Source organism: Anguilla anguilla, chromosome 6, assembly GCF_013347855.1.
Source record: "Anguilla anguilla isolate fAngAng1 chromosome 6, fAngAng1.pri, whole genome shotgun sequence".
Classification (NCBI taxonomy): Eukaryota; Metazoa; Chordata; class Actinopteri; order Anguilliformes; family Anguillidae; genus Anguilla; species Anguilla anguilla.
The window spans coordinates 44,396,161-44,408,172 of NC_049206.1; the positions used below are offsets into that span (position 1 = coordinate 44,396,161).

General features: G+C 42.0%; 1 protein-coding gene across 4 annotated transcripts in view; it reads right to left on the minus strand.

Moving 5' to 3' along the window:
- Positions 1-1,250: 1,250 nt before the first annotated feature.
- LOC118230035 (regulator of G-protein signaling 6-like) overlaps positions 1,251-12,012 on the minus strand; it is a 63,504-nt gene continuing 52,742 nt past the window's right edge. For 3 of the 4 annotated variants that reach the window (XM_035422733.1, XM_035422732.1, XM_035422734.1), the window contains exons 4-18: positions 11,812-11,862; positions 11,442-11,548; positions 9,699-9,750; positions 9,347-9,411; positions 8,808-8,884; positions 7,588-7,669; positions 7,155-7,229; positions 6,956-7,054; positions 6,786-6,847; positions 6,373-6,483; positions 5,730-5,855; positions 4,554-4,740; positions 4,141-4,230; positions 3,726-3,779; positions 1,251-2,336 (exon numbers count right to left, since the gene is read on the minus strand). In XM_035422733.1, coding sequence (XP_035278624.1) covers positions 2,289-2,336; positions 3,726-3,779; positions 4,141-4,230; positions 4,554-4,740; positions 5,730-5,855; positions 6,373-6,483; positions 6,786-6,847; positions 6,956-7,054; positions 7,155-7,229; positions 7,588-7,669; positions 8,808-8,884; positions 9,347-9,411; positions 9,699-9,750; positions 11,442-11,548; positions 11,812-11,862 — 1,286 coding nt within the window. In that variant the 3' untranslated portion in view covers positions 1,251-2,288. Of the gene's footprint in view, positions 2,337-3,725; positions 3,780-4,140; positions 4,231-4,504; positions 4,741-5,729; positions 5,856-6,372; positions 6,484-6,785; positions 6,848-6,955; positions 7,055-7,154; positions 7,230-7,587; positions 7,670-8,807; positions 8,885-9,346; positions 9,412-9,698; positions 9,751-11,441; positions 11,549-11,811; positions 11,863-12,012 lie in introns of all 4 variants that reach the window. The other variant, XR_004765781.1, reaches the window with a different exon arrangement.

Genomic DNA, 12,012 nt, shown 5'->3' on the forward strand with positions numbered 1-12,012 from the left:
CTGCTAAAGTCTGGAAGCAGCTGAGCAACAAGCACTGGCGTACAGTGGCTGTCCAGGCATAAGCATGGTGTTGCCTGGTTAGAGCTGAATCTCTGCTTATATTTTTCATTATTCCAAATAAATATCAGTAAAGAGCAGCAAGTGTGAAATTGACGTGTTAATTTATGTGCATTTACTATACATAGTGTGAAAATTAGGATTAGAAATATCAAAACCCACGCTCGCAGAAGGGAGAAAGACATTTAATGGCTGAGACTAAATACTGGCTAATACTGAGCAAAAAAAAAAAACTAAAAAAAACAAACAGATAAAGAGATAAAGCAGCCCAGAATTGGCGTATGACATGATGGCAATGTAAGACTGACGTCCAGACATTTATTTAGCAGCTACAGATTATTATATTCATAGGTCCGTTCTCTGAGTGTAAAACTAAAAGCAGGAATTATCTTAGTTATACTACATGCATAGTTGTGTGCCCCAGGTGCAGAGGTGCATTAAGTAATTACCTATTAGCAAGTGTATATACACAGCGCTCTGTCTTTATGCAGTGCAGAGGAATCGAATAAACACGGCATCTCTATATGTTCTAGCCAGGTCTATGAGGCTGGTGATCATGAAACACATATGTACAGCATATTAAAATAAAAATTATAATTAAAAAAATGCTCAAATGATGTCATATCCTTAAGGAAGTCTTCTATCTGTGTCAATACAATGTGCCATCAGCGTCTCTGGCAGTGGTAATCCGTTATGAACATGAATCTGACGTACGTCCTTCCAATGTTCTCCACCAGAGGGCAACCCCTGAGGCAGTGCTTAAGTTCTCCAGAGGGGTGAGGCAGGTAAGAGCAGGTGTGTAGTCAGGGCTTGTTGAAGAACACCAGTTACTCTTGTGGTTGGTCACAACCAGGCCATCTTTGGAAATTAAATGTTTATGATCCAGTGAGATCCTCATGGTGTCTAAAGCCATGGCTGAAAGTCCATGTTAGCCGTTGAGTGTCCTTTAACCAGTGTGAAAAAAACACAAGACCGACCAGGTATCACATGTCAACTCAAAACTACCTGATTTTAGTTTGTAAGAGTAGCAAGTACCCACCATTTCCAATACAACCCACAGAACAAAGATGGACTGCCTAGAGAAGAGAGATGTCTCCAGAGATGATTCTCAGCACACTTACCCAAGTATCACAGAACATCATCATAATGGTCATTATCATGTCATCATTGACATTTTTATCATCATCATCATCATCATCATCATCATCATCGTCATCACCGTCATCATCATCACTCTCACATTAGCTTGAAGATACTTGTAACCTGCAGTGGACAGGATCGGCCTTGAAGCAAATTAGCAATGTCAAACGTGGGTGGGCGTCACGTTTAAAATCACACTCTGCTCGCAAACACATGATGAGCCGATAAAAACTATAACCCACTGCTGTCAGTCCATATAGGTCATGATACATCTCTTGCCATCAGTTAATAAGTAAATATAATTCCAAGGTGTAATGTAACCAAACAGTACTGTGCTGAATACTTGATGTAATAAATCCGTGCTGTATAATGGTTATGGGCCTTACCCATGAGGTTTACAGTTACATTTATATGGAATGAAACAAAAAATTACATGATTATATTACATTTTCAAATGACCCACATAATTTGAAATTAAAAACCTTTTTTTTTTTGAGCGAGTTTAATGCCAACCCCCTGGCCACCAAAACAAAAACATTTTAATAGAAACTTTGGTTATTAAGACTGATATATGTATGTCTCACAAGACATTAAAGGTTCCTTAACTTTTCTATAAGAAACAAACAAACAAAAGGTGCTTAAGAAATATGATTCTTTAAAAAATTCACCAATTAAAGCATTAATCTATTAATGGTCCTCTCATCCGAGCAATATCATTTTCCTGGTACACCAAGAAGAACGCTTTTTAAAAGGTTTTTCTTGGTGTACCAGTTAAAGAGTTAATTGTTTCTTCTACAGAACTGATAACTATTACTGCCCTAGTGTGCTCTATAAAAGGATCCGAGAGAAAGGACATATTCCTTTTACATGTAGATATACAGTAGATTAAACTCCAAGGAAAATTCTATCTGATAAATGTATGAAGACAGCTATGTCTGGTTTGTAGTGCTGTATTAGTGGTGTATTGCATGTAGAGGTATAGGTGTGGGGGCCCCAAGCCATTTTTCCACGGGGCTCCACCTATGGCCCTCTGTACCCCACACCAGATGCCTTTCCCTGGGGTATCTTCTTGTACTCTAGCCCCAGGCCTGTCAAGACTGCATGAGGCCTGTCAGCCGCTTGCCCGTCAAGGACTTTCCCTGAAAAACACCGTATGTACAGTATGTGACTAAGCCATTGATTCAATCTAATGACCTTTTCTCTCTAAACATTCAATGACTAGTTTTAGCAAGTTACATTTCATTGATCAATGCAGCATTATTCAGAGTCGGCTGTTATGTAATGCAAATTGCTATGTAATTTTGGAAGAATTCAGTACCAATCTAAATCTTTAAATGCCCAAATGTAAATCCATAGAACAAATGTGGTATTAGAATACTAAACACAAAACCCATTTTATTTATCTAAATGTGCGATTTGCACATCAAAATGTGTAGGTCAGTGTAATGTGTAATGGAAGTGTATGATCGGTAAGGAACTGGTCTTTTAAAGGTCACAGGTTCGATTCCTGGGTAGGACACTGCCATTGTACCCTTGAGTAAGGTACTTAACCTGCATTGCTTCAGTATTTATCCAGCTGTATTAATGGATGCAATGTAAAAATTGTGTAAGTTGCTCTGGATAAGAGCGTCTGCTAAATGCCTGTAATGTCAGGTAATGTCTGTTTTGTATGAGACATTTGATTCTTCAATCACTATAAATTTATCTTGGAGTAAAATAGTTAAGCCAGTTCAGAAAATACTGTAAGGAGCTCTTTGTCCTGCTGCTTCATGACTTCTCTTCTAAAGTCGCTGACAGAGAGTCAGCTTAACTTCCTAACGGAACCACTCAATAGTTTTCGCTAGAATTCTGATTATTCATCAAATTACATCTAGCTTTATCAACAGAAAAGGAATGGAGTGCATTAAATGGACTTGCTGCATCAGTGTGACCTCCACAATGGGGATTGCAATCGTAAACTTAAATTGTTCCTAGAATCACAAACATAAGTGTGTGTGTGTGTGTGTGTGTGTGTGCATGCTTGCGTGTGTCAACACCAGGCTAATGCACTAAGATTGCACCATATGTGTAAGCAATATATCATCAAATGCAATAATGCTGTTTGCTGACTGGGTTATACAGCATCTGTCTCAGTCAGGTATATATCGGAAAGAGCAGCATTTTCTTTTAATTGCAAGTTGTTTTCAGTACTCTTACAGGAAGGTGTAGTTGAAGATCATCAAAAATTAAGAGACATCTTGTAAAAAGCACAATATTAAAGTATTCACTGAGTATGATTTTAAATTTTGAAAGTGGTATACATTTCAGTATGTCTAAATATTGATGCTTAACCAATTCTGTCTATGGATAATGCACAGACATTAGATTATTTCAATGGTTGCACCAAATGATATTTTTTTCAGGTAGGGAGGTAAATTTCAAACATGATACAATCATATGGTGTACTACAGGGACACAGGGTAAGTACTGCAGGAGGTTGAAGGAAAATGAATAGGGGATGAAAAAGGGATAGAAAAAGGGATACTGACCACACTGCGTGTGAATTTCTCCAGGGAGGTCCGTCGCCCCTGATCACTGTCAGTCTGTGGCATGGCCATTACAGGACAGAGAAAGAAACTGAACTGTCAATGTGGACCCATGCAGTCTCACACACACTGTCTGTGGCAAAGATGGCTGCACTACCCTGAGACACCAGCAGGGAGAGTGAGTCACACCAGTGAGCAATTGGACAGGAGAATTAATTAAGTACAATAAATGAACGAATTAATGAATGCATCTGTGAATGAACTAATCTTATATATTGTCCACTTGTTTTAGACAGATGGTGCTGATTAAGATTGATAATGCGGTGGTTTAGAGAGACAAAGCTGGTAGTGATGGGTAATGTAGTGTTTTAGAGATGGAACTGGTAACGAGATGATGCTTTGGAGATGGAGCTGGTACCTTCTTTCTGGAGAGCAGCAGATCCTGGTAAGCGTTTGATCGGAGGAAGCGTGCGTAGCTGTCACTTTTCATCAACATGTAGATGTGGTCCTAAAGGAAACAAAAGAGAACATCAACTGTGTGTGTACGCGCACGCGCGTGTGTGTGCATATGCTTGTGTATATATGTGTGTGTCCGTGTGCATGCACGTGAGTGTTTTTTTGAGTGTGTGTGTGTGTGTATGTGTATGTGTGTGTGTGTGCATGCGTGCGAGAGAGACAAAGCGTGTGAGAGAGACAAAGTGTGAGATAGAGAGCATGCATTTGAATATGAATGGATGTGTGTGTGTGTGTGTGAAAGAGAGAAAGAGAAAGAGATGACTCACTCTCCTCTCTCCTCTCCTCCAGCAGAAGTGCAGGGAGGAGCCTGCTCACCTGGGCGTCCTCAAAGCTGTAGCGCCCGGGGTCTGAGAGGTTCTGGCTGGTGCGCTCATAGCTCTGGGAGTCCAGGTTGATGGAACTGGGGGCACCGTCAGCAAGGAACTCCTGCCAGATCTCCTGAGCGCGACTCGACACGTCCTGCAAAGGGCGCTGTTTCAGGTCCTGCACTGCCAGCCAGAACCTGAGGAGCACAGAGCCCTGACTCACAGATCTGTGTGCATCGGTACGTATTCAAAAAGACATCTGATTACATCTTCATGATTCATTTCTGTACTCTGTACTGATCTCTGCACTACTACTGAGCTCCTCCATGACAGATCTATGCAATATGATCTATATATCCAATATCTATATCCATCCCTGCCTTAATGACAGATCTATACACCAAATTCAATATATCAATTATTATTCCATTCAAATTTATTTCTATACAGATTTTTACAGAGACACTGTTTCGCTGACACTTCACAGAGGAAAGAGAAAAAATTTGCCAAGACCCAAAAAGTGAGCAATTGAGTTAAAAAAAACCTCCCCAGTGGGAAGAAAAACACTGAAATGGAGGTGAGAAAGGTGAGAAAAAGAACCTACTGGGAAGAAACCTCAGGAGAAGCCTGGTCCCCATCCTCCGCTGGCTGGCCTGGTGCAATATTTAAGATGAAGAAATGTGAAAGGCCCATACTCTGGTGTATAAAAATGGAAAAAACTCCAAGGAGGAGGCTTCAGTAGGAATGTCAATTTATTTTAAAATGATTTACCTTTTTCCTTGTGCATCCAGACACCAAAGATGGTCTGTGACTGAAACGCTTGTTTGTTTGTTTGTTTGTTTGTTTGTTTGTTTGTTTGTTCAGAATTTTGAGCATTTCGGACTTTACAATAAATTTCTACTGAAGCCTTCTATTTTTATACACCAGTGTGTGGGTCTTTCACATTTCTCGACTTGTCTGATCACATTAGACTGATGCACCTGGTTTTATACTCTAGACCCAAGCAGGTAAAGACAAAGGTGCAAACCTTTTCATTATTTAAAACAGAATGGGTGGAACCCAGAACCTAATATCGTATTGGTGCCTGATCTTCAGTACATTCACATGCAGAGCGTTGTCCTGGTGAGTGTAGGCTAATCAGAATCGCGTTTGAACGCAACCGCAAGAGCGAGGGGTGTGGTCTCACCGCAGATTCTCTGAGCTGAACTCGGACTCCAGGAACTTGAGGAACTGGTCTCTCCCCACGGGGTCGCGGAGGGCCTCGTCCAGAGAGAACCCCCACTTTCTCACGCGCCGCTGGCTGGGCTCGTTACTGCAGGGGGTCACACACGGCACTGTCCTGCTACACTGCACGAATGTGTTTTCCCATAATTCAGTGCTACAGAGGACATCTACAGCACAGGCCACAGCTCTCTATCAGGGGAACGCTGTACCGCACCGACAAAATTCCATGTACATCCGCTGTAGCTGACTGTATGCCGTAGCATCGTATAGTATAATCTACCCCTTTTAAGCACGCTTAGAGCTGATAGCACAGTTCCATATAAGAGTGTAATTCAATTATTTTTAGAGCTTACACTTAATTTTACAGTGTTAAATGGTATTAGGTCTTTAAATACATTGACTGGGCTTTACTTGGCAGCATATAACTTTTCCCCTGTTAAGAGTTGGAATATTGTCAGTGAAACATGGACTAAATGCCCCTGCTGGATAGAGGTGAATGTATAGCAGCATCTGTAGGTCGCAGAGACCCATCTCTGCCAGATGCGATGTCGGACTCCCGTTGTAGGAGAGGGAGCAGGTGATGCGGAGATCTCTGTTGGTGTTACCTGGACTCCAAGTCCCAAAGAGAACAGTCCTCAGAGATCCAGGGGTTGGAGGGCTCTGGGGGGCACACAAATGGGTCGTAGTCCAGGAACAGCTCTGTGTAGGTCATTAGACTGTTGGGTGAAAAGGAAAGGTAACACTACCCCTGTTAGGATGGTACAGCCTGACTATGACATCACAATAGGGAACCTGCTTAAAAGGTTTCTTTAGCCCATATTCCATGACTCCTTGCTTTAGATGTAAAGAACAGCTATCAAAATGGGCATCGTTCAAGAGGAATCATGGATGAACAGCTGACTTGGGGGCACTCTCACCTAGCACTCTCACCTAGCTAAACAACAGGTTTTAGAGAAAATATTGATTCATTTGACAGGTGCCCGTGTGTCTTTCTACATACCTGTGAGGTCACACTCACCTTTCTGCGACCTTGGACATTTTCATACAGTGCCTGTCCAGCTGGTTGTTTAGGAAAGAGATCTGAGATGGACAAACAACACAACAGTTTTATATATGTGGCTGTCATATGTTTTAAGAAAAGGCTTATTTACGTGTGTGTGTGTGTGTGTTTATGTGTGTGTGTGTCACCTCCTTCTGCACATCCTCTTTGGTGTGCTTCCTGCCGGGTCGTGATGATGTGTGCACTGGACTGGTTTCTTGACCTTCCTCAATCACCCCATACACGGACTGCAGAGAGAGATCCCAGACTGTCAATCACTTTTGCTGGCCACGACTGCACCCATACTGGCCTCTGACTGGTCGCTTGTGGGGCTTGGCCCCTCCTTACCTTCTTCACTTTGTGAGGGTTCCGAATGCGCCGGCACTTCCGGATGTCCATCTCTGTGGTGTTCACACAGCCGGGCTGCAGGTCACATGACTGGGTTAACCAGTGTGTAGGCAATGTCCCTGCGTGCTGCTGCTGTGCAAAACACTATAAACGGAACTACACCACCTCACTTAATCTGTACTACCCTGCTTTACTTACACCACACCACCCAGCTAACTTACATTAACCCATTGCACACTGCCCCACCAAGCTTACATTGCCTCACCTGACCTATACCACCCAAATTACAACACCACACTCTGCCTTACCTGCAATCCCCCACATAACCAAGCTCCTCCCACAAACTTGCACTGCACTGCCTAACCTACACCCGACCAACTACTCTAGAATATTCTGCTCTGTATCCACCACCGCTCTTCAAACACACACACACCACGGGCCGGTGGACATCCCAGAATGCTCTTTCCTGGCTGTCCAGAATCTTTCGCTCTGTTTTGTCCTTCTTCCTATCAATCCTAAAGAGAGAGAGAGAGCAGAAAGGTGAACAGAAAGAAATGTGAAGACACTTCTACCCTCAAAGAGGAGTGTTCCTCTCTACGCCTCGGCGCCAGAGCTCAGGAATTATCCTTGCATTTACAGAGACTGCTCAATAGATGGCGCTGTCGAACCGACTAAGAAACAGCGCAGGGCACCCACGGTGAACGTTGTGGCAGAGTTATTAGCGCTGTGCTACCTGAAAACAATTCACCCCGGGCATAAAGTGCAATTTACCTCAATCTGCAGAGACGCATTGAACAGTTTAACCAACTCGGGAAATGAACTGATTGGTGAGACAGAGGAGTCCTATTACAGTGAGCTCTCAGGGCATACAGTGATGCACATCCTCATTTATACTCATTCTCTGGGTCCGACATAACAGATTCTGCAAGGCTCCTGAGCTAATAAGATCCATTCCCATGTGTGAGCCACATGGTCTGGTCTGGGCCATCAATGGAACAGGAAAACAAGTACTGTAAAAAAAGGTACTGTAAAATCTTACCGAGGGCAGCGTGTTTCTTGGGGAAATATATATGCAATTCTCATTACGTAACTGTGGTGGGATGTGTTAAGAGAATGAAAACAAACAGAAAAGGAATGTAATAAATTGCCAGATAAAATACGGTTCTAATGTTCCCATATGTTGAAAGAAATTTTCAATATAAATCCAGTTCTTGAATTGTTATGTTTAGATGCACTCTACTTTTCTATGTGTTTGTGAATAATTAAAAGGCACACTGATGGCCTGATTTGGGCAGGTTTTTTTATTATTTTAAAGTGAACATATCTCCTGAACTTCAGCATCAGTAAGAGCATTTATGTCATTTAAATTTACAATCTTCATGGTGCCAAGCTGAAATAACGTCTCGGGCTCAGAAATAACAGTCGAAGGTTCCCATCGATTTTGTAGCTCTGCCAGGGCACTGTTTTCTGGGTGGGAAAATAATCAGGTGGTAAATTTAAGAGAGTGGGTAACTCTGTGTTTGCAGAAAACTCACCTACAGCACACTCTAAAGCATGGGACAAGAGTCAGGTGTGTGTACGTGTGCGCAAGGCTGTGGCCAGATGCTCCAAAATGAACTTCCTGTTTCGGCAGCCCTGGGCGACTGTACTTACCTGGCCTGCGCCTCTGCCTGCATGAAGATGAACTCCCACTTCCTGGCAAAAGCCCTCTGCAACCTTGCCAGATTCTCCTGAAGACAGACAGACAGACAGACAGACACAATGAAGACCCTAGAGACAGACGTTTTCACTAAAAGCAAAACCTACTTGAAAAATGGTTTTCAAATATGGTTTTCAGTAGCATACAGCATAGAAGGCCATTATACTGTGTGGCGAGGTGTGCTTCTGTCATGATGGGCATTTTCAACTTCGGCCATTCTGCCGCATAAGATCTTCCCAGTCTTTAACCAGTACCGAGGGATACAAGGTGTTTAATGAGCCAGACTCCAGCTCTCTCTGCAGAAGCAGATGGGTATTACGAGCTAGCCTGGCTCAACACAGTAAAACATTCAGAGTTAAATTAACCCTCACAGAGTACATATGGACTCATACTGTACGTACTTTGTCAAAGTTGAATTAACTCTGGATTTTTTACTGTGTAGAGTGGAAGAAGGGATATCGGTGTGCATTGGCAGAAGGACATGAACACTCACAGCCTCGTAGTCAGCGAGCTCCAGTCGAGCCTTGTTCTGCATGGTACGCTTGCACAGGTATATAGCTGTGTGGACAGAGACAGACAGCCAGACAGCCAAGCTCATCAGCACACCTCCACACATCATCACTGTGTTTGATTTAAACTGTTTGATTTAAGATTCCCGACAGGGCAGTGTCATACATGAGCTGAGTAACCAACAGCACCCCATAAAATACCACAGAACAGGGCGTTGGCCAGCTGTCTGTGAAGGTAGTGATTCTCATGCACTCTCTCCCCTTGGACCTAATTGGCTGCTTAGAGGTAAGTCTAGTCAAGTAATGGGTTGTGGGGTAAGTCAGGGTTGCTCTTACCGTAGTCTGTGTTCTCTGGCTCCCAGCAGTTGGAAGGCCAATAATACGGAGCCTGGGGAGGGACAAAACACTGCAGCATTAAAACCAGTTTCCTCTACTGCTCCATACATAGCATAGAACAATGAAAACCTGATTGTGGTTCTCATAGTGAGTGAAAGAGATAGCCCACACTCCACACTTAAGCCTGCAATATTGGAAGTCTTATGCTTGTGTCCTCAGCAAGCATCTAAACAAAATGAGCCACTTAAGATCTAAAAGAGAAACTAAAAAAAGAAAAATGTGAAATGTTTCAATTTTTGCTGATATTTTTATATTATATATTGCTGCACTTTAAATTAATTATGCAATCAATAATATGCCTTCTAATTTTATAATTATATAACTGACAATACAATAACAAATCCAATAAAATTCTCAAATTATATATTGACATAGCAGTACTGAAACTACATTCTTCTTAAAACTATCCCGTCACAAGAGTGGTAAGGATAGGTTGGAGCAATGCAATAAGACTTCTCTGAAATTTTGGGGTCCAATTTCCCGTTTCCTTCTTCCAAGTCTAAAACCACCATTTTCATCTTCAGGCTACTCTTTATTTATTAAAATGAATACAGGATTCATAGACCTCTAATAGTTACATTTGACTAACACAGATAAAACATAAGAAAGACACCAGGATTTGGTTGGTAATTTCCAGGGAATTACCAGGTTCTTCAGAGGATTAAAATTCATAACCAATAGGAAATAATCGGTCCATAAATAACCTCCCCAGTCTCTATAACAACTGTCATGCGTTTCTTGCAATGATATAATGGGATGTGGAGGGACGGAGTCCTGCAGGCAAACTCCCAAGGTAAAACAAGCCGGACAGGTTTGAGAAATAACAGGCACAAACTCAATTTCGTTGCTCCTGGAGAAAATGACTCGCAGTTCATTTAATCTCAATTGCAGCACTCCGAGGCAGAGCCCCAAGGAAAGGGCTGCTTTCCCAGACTTGATAAAATGGACTGGAATTAATTAATTTAATTTCCATTATTGCGATAATACAATCAGGGCTACAATGGAGATAAATATACAGGCAGGTTTATGGGTGCCATTTTGCTTAGCGTTTGTAAAGGTCTTTGAAGCTATTGTTATTGCACAGCCATATTCACGGTTCACGTACTGCATAATGAATCATACAGATGAATCGCTCAAACCTCATGGGTGCACACCATGCAGAATAACCATACAGGAGTGAGAAAATAATAGATTTCCAGATGTTAATCTAGCCACCAGTCCTACTCACTGCATTTCAGGACGTCAGGAGAATATTTTCTCAGCAGGGACTCCAACAAATTGCCGAATAGTACTGACATATGACCAACACCGAATAAATATCCAAGCTGTTTTTCATCGCCTCCTGCTGTCCTCAAGGGTAAATATATGTGCGCTCGCAAAATAGACAAACTATAAATGTGCCTGAATTTTGAAAATGATGTGGCACAGCACCCAAATGAATCAATGTTTTTACAATTGCTGCAATACAATTAGTGAATTCTTTATCATACGCTGAAATTACGATTATGATGATGAGCAGAGACAGAAACATTATATTTGCTAGCTTGTGGTCTCCTAGCGACATCTAAAACTTTGCAGTGAAATATGCACCTGAAAGCCCATTGGGTTCTGCATAACCACTGTGAATTGTGCTAATGATGGGGATTGCGAGATACAGACTTATTCTCCAACCTCATGACTGACCTGGAAGCGGTAGAATGTCCCATCATCCTTCAGTGTGAGGACGTGGTCAGAGATGGGGAAGATATAACCCTGGGCAGCAACGAGGCTCCCAACATGAATGGCTTCAGCTGAAGCAGAGAAACCAAAAAAAAAACATAAGGATTTTTGAGTTTTGGAAAGCAATCTGTATTTTAGATTTTTTTCAATGGCACATTTTCATGGTGGTGTGGTGTGAAATGTGTCATGCATGGTTTACCAACAAGTGCATAAGGGGCTTAACAGTGGTCTATTGTGCACGTTAATACAATTCACTGGAAGCTGAATGCACACTGGTCTCCATTGTTTGGGGAGAATGTATGTGGGACTTCCTGCCAGTGAAACTTGTTCATACCTGGATCATCAATGGATAAATTCTTCATCAGCCACTGAATGATGTCTGTGCCTGGAAGGCAAGATATGCAGAAATAACTATAGCCATGCACCATAGTCATTGCTCTCTCTCTCTCTCTCTCTTTAAAATTCAAATTAAAGAAAAACTTATTGATATGACAGATAATAGTCATTGTATTGCCACTATATCTCTCTCACACAC